The sequence below is a fragment of the Carettochelys insculpta genome, chromosome 3 (assembly GCF_033958435.1).
Source record: "Carettochelys insculpta isolate YL-2023 chromosome 3, ASM3395843v1, whole genome shotgun sequence".
NCBI classification, from domain to species: Eukaryota; Metazoa; Chordata; order Testudines; family Carettochelyidae; genus Carettochelys; species Carettochelys insculpta.
Genome location: NC_134139.1, coordinates 109,840,087 through 109,860,538, shown reverse-complemented (window position 1 = coordinate 109,860,538; position 20,452 = coordinate 109,840,087). Strand labels below are relative to the sequence as shown.

The following is a 20,452-nucleotide window of genomic DNA, read 5'->3' as shown; positions in this document are numbered from 1 at the left end:
GGCCCAAGAGTCACAGTTCACTTACTTCTTTCTCTGGGGGCAGGACATAGAACAGGAGCTCCCCTGACTTGTGTGGGAGAGAGGCAAAAGACAGCCAAGTTAATCTTCCCCATAACTGCTTACACATGAACTGGAGATGTCTTCGAGAGAGAACATTTAGAATTTGTGAAAGCAGATTAGGGTTAGTGTCACCTCCAACTGGTGGTAGCAGCAGTGGGGTGGAAACCCCAAGTTCTATGCTAAAAGCACCCTAGATCAGGAGTTCTCAACCTTTATTTCTTTTGAGGCCATCCAACATGCTATTAAAAACTCCATGGTCCACCTGTTCCACAACAGCTGGTTTTATTCATACAGAAGCCAGGGCTGGTATTAGCAAACAGGGTAATTGCCTGGGGCCCAATGGCACAGGGACTCCCGACCAAGTTACAATGATCAGTCTTCGTCTTCAGCCCTGGATGACAGAACTCAGTGGCCCAGTCTTCAGTCCTATGTAGTGGGTCTCTACCTTTCTGCCCTGGGCCTCAGTGAGTCTTACACTGGCCTAATTTGGAGGACCCCCTGAAACCTGCTCATGCACGCCCCGTCCCCTGGTTGAGAACCACTACCCTGGTTTCCTCCTACTTTTAAGATGTATTCAGGGTTTAATATAATATATGAATGCAGGTAGAATACAGCTTTGAAATGCTGAGGTTGTGGTTTAAATAATTTTAATAGTCAGAGTCTGAACTGATCAGAATGCAAGAAGCTACCAAAGTCTATTGTTATTAATAGCAGTGTAATATAATTAGGAGTATAGTACTCACAAATCCCTGGAGTATTTTTTCTGTGAATTGCTTTGAAGTTTCTGTGAGTACTATCAGATACAGAACTAACAGCTAACTGGAAGAAGAGGAAAGTGAATACAGACTGAGAAAAGAAAACGGGATTAGCGACACTGGAAGTTACAGTTTTATCATATATACTTCCAACAATAACAAGGGTATTTACTATTCACATGTGAATAGTTTTAAGAAAAGCATAGGTGAGGTGCTCCTGATACTCCATTGTTTATAATTATAATAAAGTTTTGGATGGAAAGTTCAGTTGTTCCTCTGCTTTGGGAAAAGCATATCCTGTATTAACTAGGTACCCATGTTAATAAGAGCTCCTAGGGTTTGGTTAAAAGAAATCTCTCCAAATGTTGTAAGTAATTTTAAAGGAATTAAGTTGAAAAAATGAATTGTTAATGGTTGTCAGTATATCATACATCCAGCAGAGTAATATTTCTTTCTTCCCAGTGACGAAAGACAAAATATCTGTCTAAATTGATGACAAGTTATGAATGTCAAATAAATCCAAAGGAGTGTTGTGCACTATCCTACAAGCCCTGATTGTCTCCTGTTCTCCTGTTGTGCAAAAGCAATTATCGGGGAAGATCATGCAGAAGACAGAACACATATTAGAGTATGCTGTGCAACATTTAGTCACACTGAGGTGTACTGTACAGATAGTCCCCATTTTACTGTTTGTGTGAGTCAGGCTTACATAAACTAGACTGAGAGGCATAGCTGCGCTAGTCTGTAGCTTCACAAATATGTCTGTGCTTGTGGTCTAAAATGGTGTCTTCTGTGGTGGATTTGGCACAGTAATGCATTTGATCCAGGTTTAGCTTGTTGTATGCACTGCTGTGCTGCAAACCTTTCAGTAAGACTGTAACAATAGTAAATGTAAGTAAATGTGACATTTCTGAGCAATCGATTCAGCTGAAAAAAGTGGGTGTGCCCACTGAAACGGTTGGGAACCACTGCTCTTAGATGCCACGGGACTATTTGTTAATTCATAAATTATAAAGTAATAGTTTTTCAGTTTTAGATAGTTGGGGGGATAGGAATGCTTATATTTAAATTGTATCCTGCTTCAGATGGATTTGTTCAGATTCAGTCAGAATCTCCTGTCCAATCTCAATTATCCAGCACTTGATGAGCTCTATTAGCATCAAGACTAGTAGCCACTTCATAAGAAAAGTAACAAAGATCATAACGAAGATCTTAGTATCCCTTTAAAAGCATTGATGGGATGTATGAGTGCAAAGAAAGGACAAAGGTGAAGTTGCCCCTGTAGTTCTGAGAGGGAAAGTGTAGTAGAGATGTAAGCATCTATTCAGGCATCATGCACAAGATCCTTGATCAGGGCTACGTCTACACGTGCCCCAAACTTCGAAATGGCCATGCAAATGGCCATTTTGAAGTTTACTAATGAAGCACTGAAATGCATATTCAGCGCTTCATTAGCATGCGGGCGGCAGCGGCTCTTCGAAATTGATGCGCCTTGCCGCCGCGCGGCGCGTCCAGACGGGGCTCCTTTTCGAAAGGACGCCACCTACTTCGAAGTCCCCTTATTCCCGTGAGCTCATGGGAATAAGGGGACTTGGAAGTAGGCGGGGCCCTTTCGAAAAGGAGCCCCGTCTGGACGCGCCGCGCGGCAGCAAGGCGCGTCAATTTCGAAGCGCGGCTGCCACCCGCATGCTAATGAAGCGCTGAATATGCATTTCAGCGCTTCATTAGTAAACTTCGAAATGGCCATTTGCATGGCCGTTTCGAAGTTTGGGGCACGTGTAGACATGGCCCAGGTGTTCTGCCTGGTATGTGATCATGTGGAGCTGATGCTGTCAAAGAATTAGAGTTGATTTTGAACTGATCTGAGGACAGTCCACTAGTTGGAGATCCTAGCTTAAATAACTTGGAAATTAGTAGAATTTTGGCTTTCCTTTGTGTTAGGCTGAATTCTTCTAAAGTGATATGAACATTAATTCTTAGCCTGAACCAGGAGTTCACATTCTTTCTTTTCCTTTTTCCTTAACAATAAATTGGCCTTACTGTAAAGTGTGAGCAAATGCAATTGAAAAGAAGACAGACCGGATTATAAATAAAAAACAGGCTGCAACAGCAAAGACACACTTTCAAAGCATCTTGTGATGTTGATTCAGATATACTAATGTTTTACATGGTGCTTGTAGATAAGTAGGAAAATAGGTGAGATTAAACCTATTTTGAAATGTGCAATGTGAAGTTTATCTGACTTAGCTACAGTTTAGTAGTTCCTGAACTGTATTGCATTTCCTCTCTATGACCTCTGTGTGCCAGACAGACATGCTTGTAAGTATTAAATTTCTCCATGTTGCAAATTTGGTGTTTTTATCTATTGTCTTATTTAGACAAAGACATTTGCTTCTGTATTATTAGATAAACATGTTTTTCCAAACAAGATTTTATGGCTGGGGAGGAGGGGGCGAGAAGGAGGAATTGTCAGCCTTCTTGGTCAGTGAGAAAAGTGAACTATTTAGGTAACTGCACATAATGTACTGCACAAAGGCTTTCCAGCATGGACCTGAATTCCACTAGAATGCCAATAGACAGATTTCTTACTATGCTTTAGTCTTGTCTTCGCTGCCAGTGACAAGATTGCCTCCACCCCCAAAATCTAATTACTAGTAGAAATGACAAGATTTCAGCTGGCTCTGTATCTACAATGCTGGTGGGTTTTTTAAGGGAAAAAAAAGAATAACTTGAAAGAAAATCAAACCACCTTTAAGGATTAGGGAGACAACAAAACTGTAAACATTTCTCCCACCAGAATTATGTAAGTACCCTGATTGATAGTATCTCTTGTCTTAGGTGTGCAGACGGCTATTTTGGACAACCTCTAATACCAGGAGGATCATGCCGGCCCTGCCAGTGTAATGACAACCTTGACTTCTCTGTCCCTGGCAGCTGTGACAGCTTATCTGGAGCTTGCCTGATATGTAAACGTGGCATAACAGGCCAATACTGTGAAAAGTGTGTTGATGGATATTTTGGAAATGCTCTTGGTCCAAAGAATTGTCAACGTAAGTCCTGAATTCTGGCTTCTCCTGACAGAACTGATATACTCTGTATCAATGTAATTGTTGAGTACCTGGGGGCGTGGGAGAGTGAATGGACGTGAGTGAGGTATATTTACATAAGTAAAAGTGATGCTCTGTATTTCTATCTATATATATGGAAGGAATGATTTCAGGGTGTATATGTAAAGTACAAATTATTGTAAAGCATCCTGCTACATCTGAAGAGTGACATGGCTAAATCTGTGTGTTTGGTAGTGCAGCAGGGGCTACATTTTAAAATAGTGTTTTAAGAGCTGCGATAATGAGTAAACCCAATTGTCGTTTACTATTAAGACTGTGTTTTTCAGGCCTACTGATTGACATTGTACTTTGTTTAGGGCTTGATTCTCCTCTTTACTGGTAAAAATCAGAAGGCCACAGAGGCCAGTTGAGTTGTATTGGTGTAACATTAGAGTGAATCAGAAGAGAAACGTGATTATTTACTACAGTCTGTTGCAGGGGTTGCAGTGTCTTTAGCCAGGCACTAGAATGTGAAACTTTGGGTCCTCACTAATAGGTTTTGTAATTTTTATGGTACTGACTTGAAGCTTACAAGTGGAAAAGTCATTTAGAGCTACAATTTCAAAAAGCAATCGATAAGTCTGAGAACCTTGGTAGTGGGCTGTAACTCTAATTAAATTAGGATTTTGAACAGCCGCCCCCCCCGAATTTCAAATAATTTGTATTTAAAATTGGACGTCCAGTTATGGAAGTACCCCAAGTAGAGGCCTCATTTGAAAACGTGTGTCTTTATTTAGCAGTCTCCCTAATTGGTATACAATACCAATACTCCATTGGGATAGAGTTAATTATTGTAAAACGTTTTGTTCTTAGCATTTAGAGAGCCTTTCTTGAAGAATTTCAAAACCTCATTATTGACAGTTTATCAGGTTTTTCCATTGTGTGGATATACAAATGTGTGTCTGTAAATTTTGTGAGTGCTTAAAAATATTTTTTGTGTGTGTGCGTGTATATATATAATAAATGCGATTGGCCATTTCGAAGTTTACTAATGAAGCGCTGAAATACATATTCAGCGGCTCATTAGCATGCGGGCGGCCGCAGCACTTCGAAATGGATGCAGCTCGCTGCCGCGCGGCTCGTCCAAACAGGGCTCCTTTTCGAAAGGACCCTGCCTACTATGAAGTCCCTTTATTCCTATGAGCAGATGGGAATAAGGGGACTTCGAAGTAACCGGGGTCCTTTCAAAAAGGAGCCGTGTGGCGGTGAGCCGCATCAATTTCGAAGTGCCGCGGCTGTCCGCATGCTAATGAGGTGCTGAATATGTATTTCAGTGCTTCATTAGTAAACTTCGAAATGGCCATTCGCATGGCCATTTCGAAGTTTTTGGCTTGTGCAGACATGGCCTGGGTGTTGAGAAAACGGACCAGTAACAGACATTCCGGAAAACTGAGAGGTGATAAAAGACACTGGAGCAGAGACCTTATAGACAGAGGGAATTTACAGTGTAAAAGATATAGGACTGTGTACTATAACTCCTCATCTGGGGAAGAAGGGAAGCAAATGGCACTTTCCATGCAGGTCAATAGGAATGTGAAAAGTGTCTACGTGGGCACATTTCTCCTTATCATACAGCCTGCTCTCCCTGCTGGGACCGTTTTAGATTCTTTGATGAGTTTGGCTGAGGGAAGATCTACACTGAAGGGCAATGTCAACTTAAGGCACGTGAATAGCATAGCTGGAGTCAACATAACATAGATCAAGTTGCTACGATGTCTCCACTGAGGGGGTTGATGAGATCCTGCAGTTTGTCTCACATGACTGTATAAGAGTTTTAGTTTCTTCCATCAGCTTCCCTTATGCTTCTCATTCCGTTGGAGTACGGGAGTCAATGAGAGAGTGATCAGCAGTTGGTTTAGTGAGTTGTCATTAGACTTGCTAAATTGACACCCCACCCCAACACCGCATCCCAGGATTTGATTGCTGTGGCACCCATACCAGGGTAAGTATAGACATGCCCTGAGAGAAGCATCATCAAAGGGAGCAAGGTGAGGAGTTGGTAGAATAGTCTTGCTAAGTGTACTGCCTTGAGAAGTTCCATAGCAGTTTCAAAGTCTGAAATAGGACTGAGCATGGCTTAGATGGGAGCCAGCCAATGAAACAGGTACGTTACATTGCCCGTTTCTGAGATGGGGGTATGGGAGCATATCATGTCCAGTTTCATCTTTAGGCATTACATTAAGCTACTCTCTATACCTCCGCCATGTACATTTTCATCTCTATGCAGCCATCATCCTGTTGATACAAATGTTTGGTACAGTGGACAGTCTGCTCTTTAAATTCAGGGGGTTTCAGCAAAGCTTTGCTCCTCATTCCTCAATCTTCCAGGAGCATGTAATGCAGGGGTCAGCAGCATTTCTGAGGCGGAGGGCTGAAATTTGACTTTTGACCTCTATGTATGGGCCCAGTGCTGGTGATCTTTTTAAAGTCATTAATAGTCCTACTTACAACAGCTTTGCTAATGAATAAATTAAGATGCAGAGCTTTACTGTTTAGCTGTGGCTGGTGGCAGGAGGGAGAGCCCTGGCATGCAGAAGTGGGGCTGCATGTGCCGGGGGATAGCAAGTTCAGAGGGAAGAACTGGGCTGCCCTGGGGAAGCAAGACTGCCAAACACCTTGCTGGAATTAACCACCTGCCCAAAGGATGGTGGCAGTGATTGGTGAGGTAGCAAGACAGGGCAGAAATGGAAAGCCACAGGGTTCAGCCCCCATCCCAGACAGTGGGCAGATGCAGAGGCAGATGGATTAAAAAATCCCTGGCCCAGAATAGATAGTGGGGATGAGAGGGTCTAAGTCCCTGTCCCTGGGGGAGGAGGGGCAGATGGCAGAGCTGGAGGTGGGGCGATCAGAGGGGCTCAGTCCCTATCCACAGGAAAGGGGAAGCAGATGGCAGAGAGGGGTGGGGCAGAAGGGTCCATCTCCTTCCCCAAAGAAGAGGAAGGCAGATGGTGAGGGAAGAAAGACACTTGCAGCAGGAGGAGCTGCTCTACCTCCACCCTTCCTTTGGACTGAAGGGCCCAGCCCTGTGCTCCCAGCAGCTTGGCACCAACCCCCATCTGCAGCCTGGCCTGCCCAGCCCGTCCGTCTGCCAGAAAGCTTGCACATCCCCTCCTTCCCACAGCACCTCTGCTCACTGTGGTGTACGCCTGCAGGAACAGAGTGGCACCTGCAGATTTCTGTGCCTCTGCAGCATGGGGGAAGGGGAGATGGGGCTGAGCTTCTGTCTCACGTGCTGATGAAAATCAGCTTATGTGCCACTCGTGGCACCCATGCTGTGGGTGGCTCGCCCCCGAATCTATAGAGTAGGGGCTAAAAGTTTCAGATGTTCGATTATAGATTAACCTGGCTATAATAGTATATTCTCCTTTTATTTTTGTAATCTGTTGATATGCAAATGATATAATTTATCTTGAAGCAAAATTTCTCGGTGTACATACAGTTTTATAAAGCAAGGTTAGAGGTACACTGCTCCTAAAATAGTGCAATGTTATGATGCGCTGAGTATTCATTTAACTGCAGTGAGAACTAAGGTGATCAGCACCTTACAGGGCCTTGCCAGTAAATAAGTCTAATAATACTGTAAATACTTGACTTTGAAAAACTGTGTTAGACAATTGGAATGTAAGCGTTCTTATGCATTTTATGTCCTCACAATGTGCATTGTGACGCATCTGGCATGTCTGTTTCCCTGTAGCATGTCACTGCAACACCAATGGCTCGCTCTCAGAGCTCTGCAACTCTCAGACAGGGCAATGTGAGTGCAAGCCCAATGTCGTGGGGCGTCGCTGTGATGAGTGTAAGGTGAGTAATCAGAACTGGAATTTCACTTATGTCTTCTCCACTGTGTGATGTGACTAACTGCTTTTCCATTTAAAATATTATGGATTGCTCCCTGCACAGAAAAGTAAAATTTGAGTGGTGCTATTACTAGAGCAAGAGACCAGTGTGTATTCTGGGAGTTTTCTGGAAGCAAACTCAATGTGGAATGAATATGCCATTTTCTGTGCAATGAACTAGTATACCTTGTTATTCCAAGTCCCCTAAAATTATATACACTATAAATACTTAATGTGTGTGGAAAACATAATACATATGAGACTCCAGGGGAAAAATTATTGGTTCAAAAGGGTCTTAGCTGATTTGCAAAACAGCAAAGTGCTTGTCATCTCTTCATTGAATGTTGGGCTTTTTGGAGATATTCATGGGAGAACTGCCTGCTGTCTTGGTGCATTAGTTAAAAATAGAAAAAGATGGTACCTGTCATGGAGCCACCTAACAGCCCAGTCCCCAGATCCTGCATGTTGAAAGTGTTTTGTTCTTCAGACTACTAGGAAATCCTCTGTGGATTATTGTAGCTCCAGAGACTGCTGAGTGAGAACTCCTGGCTTTGGCCCATGTCCAGTAAAACACCTAATTTAGAACACATAAGAAATTCTATGGAGTAAATGAGATTATTTCTACATTTATCTATGTGTTTAAGTAGCCTGCTAGGTCAGGGCCTCAATAAATGCCCCCCCACTTTTATTTTCAGCATTAGTCAAAAGTTCTGTTCAAGGGATCCCCATAATAGGTTGGACCTCTATAGTCTGGACTTCTGTCATCTGGCAACATCTGTGGTCTACCATCCTTGTGGGAGCTCCTGGACTGGAGCATGCATGGGGAAAAGCCTAGTCCTGCACTTGGCAACTCCTCTCCTGCCCTCCCAGAGCTTCTGGAGTGCCACATGAAGCTCATTTACAGCACTCAAGCTTGGGGTGAAGGGAGAAAGTGAGGATGGGAGGCACTCAGGGGAAAAGGCAGGGTGGCAGAGAAGCATAGCCCCACAGCCAGCAGTGGAGGCCAGGAGCAGAGCCCGGGGGCGTGGTGCACGGCGTAGGGAAGTGATTATTCCCTTTTATTCAGAATGGCTGAGGCCACATCTGGAGTATTGCATCCAGTTCTGTACACACACACACACACACCATTACAGAAAGGATAGGGATGCACCAGAGGGGCTACGTCTACACGTGCCCCAAACTTCGAAATGGCCATGCAAATTCCCATGAGCTCATGGGAATAAGGGGACTTCGAAGTAGGTGGCTTCCTTTCGAAAAGGAGCCCCGTCTGGACGCACCGCGCGGCGGCAAGGCGCGTCAATTTCGAAGCGCTGCTGCTGCCCGCATGCTAATGAAGCGCTGAATATGCATTTCAGCGCTTCATTAGTAAACTTCGAAATGGCCATTTGCATGGCCATTTCGAAGTTTGGGGCACGTGTAGACATGGCCAGGGAGTCCAGTGGAGGGCAACAAAAATGATTGAGGGTTGTAGCACATGACTTATGCTGGGAGGCTGAGGGATCTGGGCTTATTTAGTCTACCTAAAAGAAGAGTGACAGAGCCAAACACAGGAATTTCTGGGGGTGTGTGCACTTTTTTTGTAAATGTGGACCACTCCCCCTGAGTGGGCCCCGCCCTTCTCCCCAGCAAACATTCCATAGGTGGGAAGAAAATATATTAAAATAAGGGATAATTACCAAGGAGCAATGCTTGCAATGGTTGTTTAATATGAAATGAAAGAAAAAGACAATGAAGACTACTCTTGGAGTTCCTGTATTATCATCCTCAAGCTAGTGAACACACCAAAATGCATATTATCCACACATAGCTCAGCTTTAAAATACTAAACAAATCTGTGAGTCAATTAGAAATACTCAAAGACTATGGGATGGAGTGTGGGAGGGTCAGGGCAGTGAGCTGGGGATGTGGGGATGCCGGAGTCCAGGGGGATGGTATATGAGGTGCTCAGAGAAGGGATTGGAGTGCGTAGGAGGTGCAGAAGTTATGGCTGAGTGCTGCAGATGTGGAGGTGCAGGAATCAGGGTTGGTGTGAAGGAGGGGCTCGGGGCAGGGTTGCAATGTGTAGGGGTGCAGAAGTTAGGGTAGGGTGCTGGGGATGTCAGGGTTCAGGAGTAATGGTTGGTGCATGTGAGGGGTGCAGAGCAAGGCATCAGGGATCATGAGGGGCCCAGGGTAGGGCACTGATGTGTAGGGGTACAGGAAGTAGGGGTCTGGGAGTGGTGGATATGGTACAGTGTGGGTTGGGAGGGATAGCTCAGCAGTTTGATCATTGGCCTGCTAAACCCTGGTGTTGTGAGCTCAGTCCTTCAGAGGGCTATTTAGGGACCTGGGACAAATCAATTAAAAGGGGAAAAAAAACACCAAAACTGTCAGGGGGTGGCGATAGGTCCTGCTGTGAGTGCAGGGGCTGGACTTGTTGACCTGTCAAGGTCCTTTCCAGCTCTGTGAGAGGAGTATTTAGATGTGACAACCATGGGGCTGGGCTATCTTATTTAGCCACTGGGGCTGAGCCCAGGTTAGAGCTGGGCTGCTTTCACAGGCAAAAGCATTAGGGTCACGGCCATAGCCTGTTTTGGTTCCCACCCCCCACCCAAACAGCTGCTCTACCTCACCCCTCCTAGGTTCAAAGATCTCCCCAACCTCCACTTGTCCCAAAGACCACACCCCACACCTGCTGAGACTGAACCCCCCGCTCAAGGCTCCATCTCCCCCCAGCCCAAACACAGTCCCTTGCTCAGCCTGAACACACACTCCCCCAGCCCAAACACCCCACCCTGGGCTGCAGGGGCAGGCAGTGGTGGCAATAGCCGGTGGAGGGGATCGCCTCCCCACAGCACTCACCATGTGGCCCCCTGCCTCTGTGTCCTGGCTTGCTGAGCTCCACTTCTCTGTGAGTGGCGGGGAGGCCTACAGCTACCCATGGAGAAGCAGAGCTCAGTGTGCCCAGAGGATGCAGTAGAAAGCTGCATGGTGAGTGCAGGGGGAGGGAGGCCACAGGGAGGTGACGCACTGCCCATCCCTTGCCCCAGGTAATCCTTGGCCAAGCTGCACACACCCCTGCAGACAGGCCTGAGTAACAGGGGATTTAATAGCAGTCTTCAGCTACCTGAAGGGGGGGTCCAGGGATGATGGGGAGTGGCTGTTCTCAGTGGTGCCCAATGACACAACAAGGAGCAATGGTCTCAAGTTGCAGTGGGGTAGGTCTAGGCTGGATATTAGGAAACAATTGGTTCACTGAGAGAGTGGTGAAGCTGTGGAATGGATTACCTAGGGATAATCTCCTTTCCTAGAAGTCTTTAAGTCCCATCTTGACAAAGCCCTGGCTGGGATGATTTATTTGGGATTGACTCTGCTGCCATGTGATCGGACTCGATGACCTACTGAGGTCTCTTCCAACCCTATGACTCTATTCCTGCAGTGCTGTGCTCCTGGCCCCAGGCCATGGGCCTCTGTAACCGCCCTGTCTCTTCCCTGAAGCCCCTCTCTCCCATGCAAAAGAAAGAACATTTCAGTCCAGTGACAACCTCTCTGCTGCCGCTGTAGTGGAGCCCCACAGACAGCCGCACCAGAGGTGCTTGCATTGGCCTACCCTTGTGTGGCAAATTCCCTGGTTTGAGGACTGATTGGGGAGGTGCAATCTGTGATATCACTAGAGCATATCAGGTTTAACAGGGAGAAGAAAGTGCCTTCTGCTGTACTATATGCACATAGAATAAGTAATGCTAACCATGTGAGTTCCCATCTTCAAAGTCAACATTTTGTGCATTCTAATTTATATTTATGTCTATCATTTGGTAGAGGCAAAGCTAAGCTTTGTTTAATGCCACACTTTTTTCTCAACATCTTTCTTTCCCTCTCACGTCTCTGCCTTTGTTTACTAACTCTGTTTTACCTTTCATTCCTAAAGACCCACTACGTTTGGGCCCCAGAAAAGCAAATCTGTATACCTTGTGGCTGCAGTCCTTTAGGATCCATTTCATTACGCTGTGATATGTCGGGGAGATGCATCTGTAAATCGGGATTCGTGGGTAAACACTGTGAGCTCAGCAGGCAGGTGCATAAACGGAAAGAAAACCCACGGGCCACTCAGCAAATCCGAGTCCCTTCTCAGAGATGGGGCTTCACCGGTGCCAGCGGGTGCCCTCGGGGTGCTTACAGGCCTGTTGCTTTGGTAATCAGAAAACCCTGTGTGATGCATGTGCATGGGGACTCCCAAATAGTGGTTGGCGGGTTTTTCACCCTTTCTGTGTTGTGCTAAATTAACACTTTATCAAGAAGTCTCAAGTTTAGTAACATACCATAGGACAGGTTTGACCTTTTTAAATATTTGCACATTTTCATAAGTCAAATATAGGATAAAGCACAATATAGGCAAAACCATAAATAAATCAGATAAAGTCTAGAGACAACATAATCAATAGCGACAAACAGAAATTATGAGATTGCTCCTGAGCCCATTGAAGTCAATGGGAGTTTTGCCACTGACTTTAACAGGTACAGGATTTCACCTTGTATCTTTACTGATTCCAAATACCAAAAAAATTTTGTTCAGGAGAAGGATCAAACCTGCTGAGAAGAATATATGTATGGGTCATGAGTCATCATCTATAGAAAACCCTGTGTTTTCACTAATTCACGTGCCAGCTACCTGAGCGGACTTCTTTTATTGGCTAAAATGCACCTTGTTGGAAGAACCTGTTTCTCAATCTGAAAACAATAATCAGGATAATCCTGTCATTTTTCCAGTCTAGTCAAAGCAGCCTTTTTTGAAGCTGATGTAATTATAATAACACTATTCCTAAATGGAAGCATTTGTGAAATACTTTTGTTGCCCAAACCACACGTGCAAATAGTATTGGGCATTACACATGCAAACATCCATCATAAGCACAAAATATAGTGTATTCAGAAAAAGTCAGCACATTTCTTTGTTTTTATCCAGGGTCTTGCAAGTGAGAAATCTGATCCCACTTTAATGTAATTCTTATAAATCAGAATAGTAAATTCAAATATAGATATAGATTCTATGGAAGAGTCATCTGGGAGGACTGCATGATTTATCAGAATGTCTTTCACTCGGCAGACCTCATCACTGTAGAATACAATGTGCTGGTGATACTGCTTTCCTTCCTTCACACCGTGCAGATCTAGCCTCTGAGCCAATTTTACTGTTTTCACCCTGATAACCAGAATGTGTTAGATCACATCAAATCTTTCACTGAGAGCTGAGCTGCATGCTGGGTTCTTCTTATTCACTGCATGAATCTGAATAGCTGTCCTGAGATTTTGCATATTCTTATTTCTTCGTTTGAATTATCTTTCTTCCTCCAATGAAAGAACTCCTTAGAGATGGACTGTAGACTTAATTGAACTTAGTAATTTAATTAAATGAGTTTGGGTATTCCTTTCTCTCTGTTACATTTTATCAGGCTGAGGTACATATCAGGGTAGCATTTCATTATAGAATTTGGAAATGAGAATATGGATAATTGCTTGTTATATATATGATCCTTCATTAGTTTTTTCCATGATTCTTCATTAACTTCTGCCCAGAGGCTCTGTGCCAGCTATCTGATCCATCTTGGTGCTCCCTGAGGCAATATGGAATCCCAGGATTCCTCCTTTATGGATCAGAGTTCAGTACCAGGCTTTAGGTGCTCACATGGTATTTCACTGAAGTCAATGGAACATGAAACATACAACAGAGAATAAAGTTTTCCTCCGTGGATCAGATCCTCAGGCTCTGTAACTCCACTGACTTCAGCCAACACGCAGTGATTTAGACCAGCACAGGAGCTAGGCATATAAATCTCGTTTATGCAATAGTAAGTCTTGTCCTTTGCCCTATGCAAAATTGAATGTCAATATAAATTAATATTAACAGTCTTAATTCTTTTATAACTAATTTTTCAGTTTTTCCATTCACTGAGATATAGCAAGACAGCTACTCAGATTTTCCCTTAAATGCTGTACCATAACATCAAATCCAAATGAAGTTATAACACAGTGAGATGGAATTTAACGTTCTCTCAGAAGCACCTCAGTTGATCGTAAATACTCCACCTCCACAGCTCTCATGCAGTTTAATGACAAAATCACCATAGGCAACATTTGGTTTCCCTCTTACATTGACAATAAACATATACCTAATGCACAACAGAATTCGTCATCTTCAGACAAAGAATTTTGTGCTGCCACAGAACTTCTCTTTAGCTGATTCAGTGTCAGCAATTTCATCAATTGGCCAAAAGCTCAGCATAGATTGCCCAGGATGATATATATTAAAGGCTTATCTTCTTTTCTCTGTATTTTCTGCCTGCACAGATGGATCTGTGCAGGTAGCTACTCAGCGTTACATCAGTTGATATTCAACCATTGGAGGATATTTGTCTTATAGTTTTGATTTTGGAAAGTCCCTGGAGGGTAAATATGGAAAAAGTAAAAGAGAATAAAAAGAGGAGAAGCAAGAGGCTCCTTGGATAGCTTTATCTTAGGCAGTCAGGGCTATTGAATTGCCCTGAATATAGTGGGTAACACTCAAAACTTGAATAAAAGGAAGCAATTTACATAAAGTTGCACTTGCTTATACCAGAGGACCATTTGGCCTTTTACCTTGATGCCTTTATCCCCTATTTGTGCAGCAAAATAGAGAGTGTGGTTGTTTTCCTCTAATTTATTTTTGTGCATCAGATAGTGCTGTAGTCATATTTACCCTTTGACAAATGTGTGAGAAATGGTCCCGTGCCCAAGGAGATGAAATCTAGCCTCCCATTCAGTCCCGTTTCTCTTTTATGAGAGCAAGCATGTGCCTTAAATCAGACAAATGTAATAAAAATCATAATGGTAATGTGCGAATTATGTAGCAGACTGTGCTGCAACATATTCTAATTTATTCAGTTAGCTTATGACTATAACTTTAAATAAGATCACAATCCAAATATTCAGTTCAGCAAGATGGAGCCAGCATTCCAGACAGGTTAAATGGCAAAGTTCTACAAGTGACCTTTTAGAGCAGACTTCAAAATCTCACAGATGAAATAAATCGCTATACTTAGGGATGCCTTATGAGTATGGCTTTGAGAGGTTGTTTGCAATTTGATTGCCTTGCATTTCTGCATGTGTATGAAGGCTCTAGAAATGGCCCTCATAGGAAGTCAGCAGACTTACCCAGCAACCCAAAGTGCCCTAATTATAATAAACATTGGATCAAATCCTGAAGTCCTTTCTAAGATCAGTGCCAGCAAGATACTTCATGTTCTCAAATTATTACTATTGCCTTTGAAGAGGGAAGAACTAATATAAACTCTCTACCCCCCAGCACTTTTTTCATTTTCCTTGTTCTGTAAATATACTTTATCTGTGCTAAATGCTCTTCCTCTATCTTATGTGGCAGCCTGGAACGTTTGGTGTACAGTCATCTAGAGGATGCATTCCCTGTAACTGCAATTCTTTTGGTTCCAAATCCTTTGACTGTGATGAGAATGGACAGTGCCATTGCCAACCTGGTGTCACGGGAAAGAAATGTGATCGCTGTGCTCACGGATTTTATAACTTTGAAGAAGGAGGATGCACTCGTATGTAAAAAACAAGTCCCATTTAATGTCCTGTTTCAGATTTTTCCTTCTCGGTCTGTAACTTGTTCTTTCTTGCACTATCCTATGCTATATCCAAGATGAAGATATTGCTGTGGGCAGAGGTGCATACAGAGAGAAAACAGGGTAGTAAGGAGTAAGCCTCTTTTACAGCCAAGTAATGGCTGCTCTAGGATCAGTATGTATAAAAGGCATAGGTACAGATCAGATTGGTAATTTTTAATTAAACTTATTTTTGTCAGAAAATGGGGATTCATCTAAAATTTTTGCAGCAGCGATCAGTCAGGAAGGTTTCTCAGGTCATGGATGGAAGTTCTGGTCGGAGAGTGAGCCCTACAGTAGCCTAGTGACTAGGGTACCAAGAGTGTGGGAAACCCAGGTAAAAGTTCCTTCTCCAAATAAGGTGGGGAAAGAGTGAAAATGACACTGTCCAGATAGTTAGGGCACTCACATAGGATGTGGGAGACTTGCTAGCCATAAAATAAAGAGTAAGGTCAGAGATGAAGGTCACTTAAGGACTTACTTACTCCTGGCCAAGGTGGGGGCAGGGCAGCTCTGGGCCTCCCGGAAGACATGGAGCCTTGAGTGTAAGGGGCAGGCCTTGAGGCCAGACTCCCGCAGCCAGCCCTTCAACAGTGCCTGGCCCATGCAGCCCAGAGCTCCTGGTAGCAATTGAAAGAGTCTGAAATTGTGCACAGGCAAAAGCACCCTCCCTGCAGAATCTTCAGTTCTGTTTCTTCAAACACAAAAAGACAATGTTTTAGATGGTATGTTAAGGTGAAAGAGCAATCCAGGTAAGAAGGTTGCAGAGTTTTGTTTGCCTTTCTTTGGTTTGGAAGTTTTTGGTTTTTTTTTTTGCGGGGGGGGGGGTGGGATTCCTAGGAACTACCAGAAAAAATACTTGCTTTGCACCAAATGAGAGAGCCATTGTAAAAAAAAAAATCAAGTTAGTTAAAATGTTATAAAGAATCAGATTTTCACAAATATTAAAAATAGAGAAAACAGGGAAGAATTTTCTTAAAATGCAGTTTTCCCCACATTTATTTTTAGCAAGCTTTTTATATTTCTTTCAAAAGACAAAAAGTACAGGAATTGAATAATGAATCGCATAGAAAAGAAGGAATGATTTTAAATATATCAAATCATGCTAGAAAAAAGTTCATGAAAATGAGCACCAAAGAAACAGTTAAGTGCAGAATAAAGTATTGGGCCTCTTTTATCTAGCATTTATGCAAAAGAAATGCATTTACAGATTTTTGGCAAAATAAAAAAACAAAATCTGCAAAGACATATTATCAAAAAACAAAGCATCACAATATATTATTGACATCCACAGAGAAAAGATTTATGAGATTGCTGTATGGGAATCCAGTACAACAAATGAGTCCTGTTTTTAGTAATTTATTTTATTAAGCTAGCTCACAAAAATACTGTACATTATAATTTCAATTTATTTTTAACAAGACAACATTCATAGGGAATAGTACTAAAATCTGGAAATCCAGGGAAGAGAATTAAAGTGACAAAGACTTAGACCTTCAGTGAGTCTGGATGTCTGGATCTCATTTCTATACCAACATATACTCAGGTGAGTAGTATGGTACAGGAGTGCATCTGAATGGAGGTCATTGTAGTTTCAAGGCAAAAGTTTAATAATGTCCTTCAGCAGTTGATTTGTTTTAGAGAGAGCATTTCTTACCAAACCACAGACAACTCTTTCATCTCCATTTTGTGCTCATTATCTAGTATTAATTGGCATAGAAAAATTCTGAACAATATTTTTGTGGGTATGCTTTACGTGTTCAGTGAACTGAATTGTAGTTGTATCACACATAATGTTAGCAGCAGTACATTGTTGTGCTGCCCTACAGAAATACATCAGGTAACAGATAGTCACTCAGGATATGTCTACACTTAGGGAAAGATTCACCCGCTAACGGTTGATCTTCTGGAGTTCCATTCAGTTCACCTAGTGGGGATATGCTAAATCAAATTTTCATGGCATGGCTATAAACACCAGTATGCCTAGCAGATGGGAGATTTCTCCTGCCAACCTCCCACTGCGTGGACAGTGGCAAAAATCGATATTAGATGCGTTAACTCCAGCTATGCAATTCTCATAGCTGGATTTACGTATCCCAGATTGATTTTACCTCCTAGTGTAGACCTGGCCTCAGAGTTCCAAGCCTATTCTCCTTCTGCCCCAGTGGAGAGTGAGGATGGAGTAAAATGTGACAATCCTGTAACTCCTCGTCTGTATTTTTAACAACAAGGGCAAATAACCATTAGAAAAAACTTCCCACAGGTAGTAGTGGATTCTCCATCACTGGCAATTTTTGAGTCGAGACTGGATGTTAATCCAAAAACATGCTCTGGTTAAACAGGAATTAATTTGGGGAAGTTCTGTGGCTTGTATCATACAGGAGATCTGAACAGTGGTTTTATAAACTATGGACCTGGAGAAAATTACTTCTTCCAGTACGCGATGCAGTTGCATTGGTGAGAGCCTCCTCAGCCACCTGTGGGAACAGCTCTTCCACCCATGTTGCTACCCTTGATATAGAATAAAGAGGTGTCCTGTGCCACCCTTCACAGAAGTGTTAAATTGACCATAATCTGGCCCATTGAATTTTAATATGTCTCCGTTCCAACCAACAAAGCTTAAAAAAAGCTGAAAATTTAACTGATATTTCTTCAATCACAATTAGTTGGGAATAGCTGGAATCCAAATATTGTAGATTTAATAGCTTTTCAGTGAATTCTGGTGTAGTGTGAGCAGCCACATCATCTCTAATAAGTGTTCAGGTTAGCTCTTTAGCACTACCATTCTCTTCATAAAAATCCTGTATATTATCATTCAGCTCATTGATTTATTCCTCTGTTGCTGTACCGCATTGTTCTAAACTTACAATTTTATTTGAAACCAGAGTCTAATTTTATATGAAGAGTTTATTACACAGCCATTAAAAAAGCAGAAAGTGGTGAAGAACAGAAGCTAGATTTCTGTTCTCCTGGTTTAACTGCTTCAGAAGCAGATGCAACTAAAGGAGATCACAGTGCAAAATGTGGAGATTCTGCTGCCTACATTATTAGCTCTACCTGGAGTTTTAGTAGGTTCAGTGGTCAGACTTCCTGCCTTTTTCTCTGTCTGCTTCCTCTTTGGAAGCAAAAAGATGAAAGGGAAACCAGGAAGATAAGGATTTTAAAAAAAAGAAAAGTCTCCACCTTACAATAGCAGTTATTTGGCTACAATGAGACACTCACTCTTCAAGAGAAAGCCAGAAAACAGCAAGAGGTAGAGAAGAACCCTTAAGCTTAAAAAGGGAACAAGAGGAAAAAAGTTACTTTATTTCATCTATCTATCTCCTGAAAAAATATCATGTAGTGAAACTTATGATGGAAATGGATTCACCTTTGCTCCCTACATATCAGGAAGTGAGGGTGACTTCCTCTCTGTTTTATTTCTTGATCTCTCTCTCTCTCTCTCTCTCTCCCACCCCTTGAAGCTTGCGAGTGTTCCCATCTTGGTAATAATTGTGATCCAGTCACAGGCCACTGTGTGTGCCCTCCCAATACCATAGGAGAGAAATGTGATAAATGTGCACCAAATTATTGGGGTCATGATATTGTCAGTGGATGCAAGGTGAGTGGATCTCTATTTTCTCTCTGTATGGCATGTTTTCTATAGGACAAAGTACATTATTTCAGAGCTACAATACAATTTTAGGTAAAGAACCACCAGGTTGTGTTTGTGAGGTTTGGTGTCAATCAGGGTAACGATATAGTGCTGATGACCTGTACTGGAGTACTGCAGACTGTCTTGGCAAGTAGTCTATAATGTGGTGCATCAGCAGACCTGTTTGTGAGATATGCTCATCTATGCCGATGCATAAATAGGTATTGTTTGTTTCTGATTTCTGTATTATAGGTATATTAACACACCTGCAAAAATTACTGTCAGAGTTCAAGGCAACTTCATTTGCATTCCTCCATCAAGGGCATCCACGCTTAGTCTTCTGATCATCCAGCCCTCACCTCGCTTGGGCAGAGACCCGCCTTTCTCTCTTTACAGATGGGTAGGCTGCACAGCTCCTTGCCTACCCTGTGTGTTTGTCAAAATGGCAGAATGACTCAGGAGGCTGCTTTGCCTTCCTTCCTTAGAGACTCTAAACAGCCTAGCTACCGTCAGTTAAGTTACCACACAGCTCATTCTGAGCAAGTACATTTCTTTTTGTGCTGAAAGCCTTACAGAAAAAATACACATTAAAACAATAATAGAACCTGCTCATGCTAATAAGCTGGCCAAGGGTCACACCCTGACTCCAGTACAGGCGCCAGCAGGAGAAAAGCCCTTCAACTCCCCAAGAAGTTTGTAGCGATTACAGATTCATAACCACCTTAGGTCACAATCCCCATGAATCTGAGGGTCTTTATTTATACAGTCTGGGTCTTTTCTTGGTAATAGGTGATTCATAGACATCAGGCTTCTCCTCAAGGTGTAGCTTCGAAAGACTGTGGATTTTACATAACTAGAGGAGTTAAATTTTTTGCGTACACCTTCCCTAGAGATTTTCTTGAGAACCCACTTAACTTTAAAAGTTCTCATTGTTTCAGGAAGATTCTGAGCTTATGATATTTCTCAGGATTTGTATTAGTTGAGTCTCCTCCCTAGAGACGTTGCATACAATCCCACAATAATACATAAATATTTGCATTTTTAATACAACAAACTCCTAAAATACTTAAACAGAATGCAGTAAGGTTTGTCCAGGGTATGAGAGGAAATTGATATGTCTGTCACAATCAAGGCTTGTTTATATTAAGTACAGATATAGAGTAACAAGTAAAATACTGTGTGGCCGCATCCACCCTGGCCCTCCCCTTCCAGAAGGGGCATGGTAATAAGTGGAGCGGATGATGGAAATGAGGCACAGATTAAAGTATTTCATGCCATATTTGCATATTCTCATGAGATTGCACTTCTAGAAGAAAGCCTTACGGAAGCAAAAGTAGCAGTGTAGATGGCGTTTCTTCAGAAGGAAATGGGGGTCCTTCTGAAAGAAATCCCCCTTCCAGAAATCCCCCTTCCAGAAGACCCAAAT

General features: G+C 42.8%; 1 protein-coding gene across 4 annotated transcripts in view; it reads left to right on the top strand.

Moving 5' to 3' along the window:
* Window positions 1-20,452, top strand: part of LAMA2 (laminin subunit alpha 2) — a 588,677-nt gene that overhangs the window by 359,661 nt on the left and 208,564 nt on the right. For 2 of the 4 annotated variants that reach the window (XM_074990590.1, XM_074990588.1), the window contains 5 exons: window positions 3,654-3,865; window positions 7,617-7,723; window positions 11,666-11,929; window positions 15,152-15,332; window positions 18,857-18,993. In XM_074990590.1, coding sequence (XP_074846691.1) covers window positions 3,654-3,865; window positions 7,617-7,723; window positions 11,666-11,929; window positions 15,152-15,332; window positions 18,857-18,993 — 901 coding nt within the window. The remainder of the gene's footprint in view (window positions 1-3,653; window positions 3,866-7,616; window positions 7,724-11,665; window positions 11,930-15,151; window positions 15,333-18,856; window positions 18,994-20,452) is intronic. The other 2 variants (XM_074990592.1, XM_074990591.1) reach the window with 1 other exon arrangement.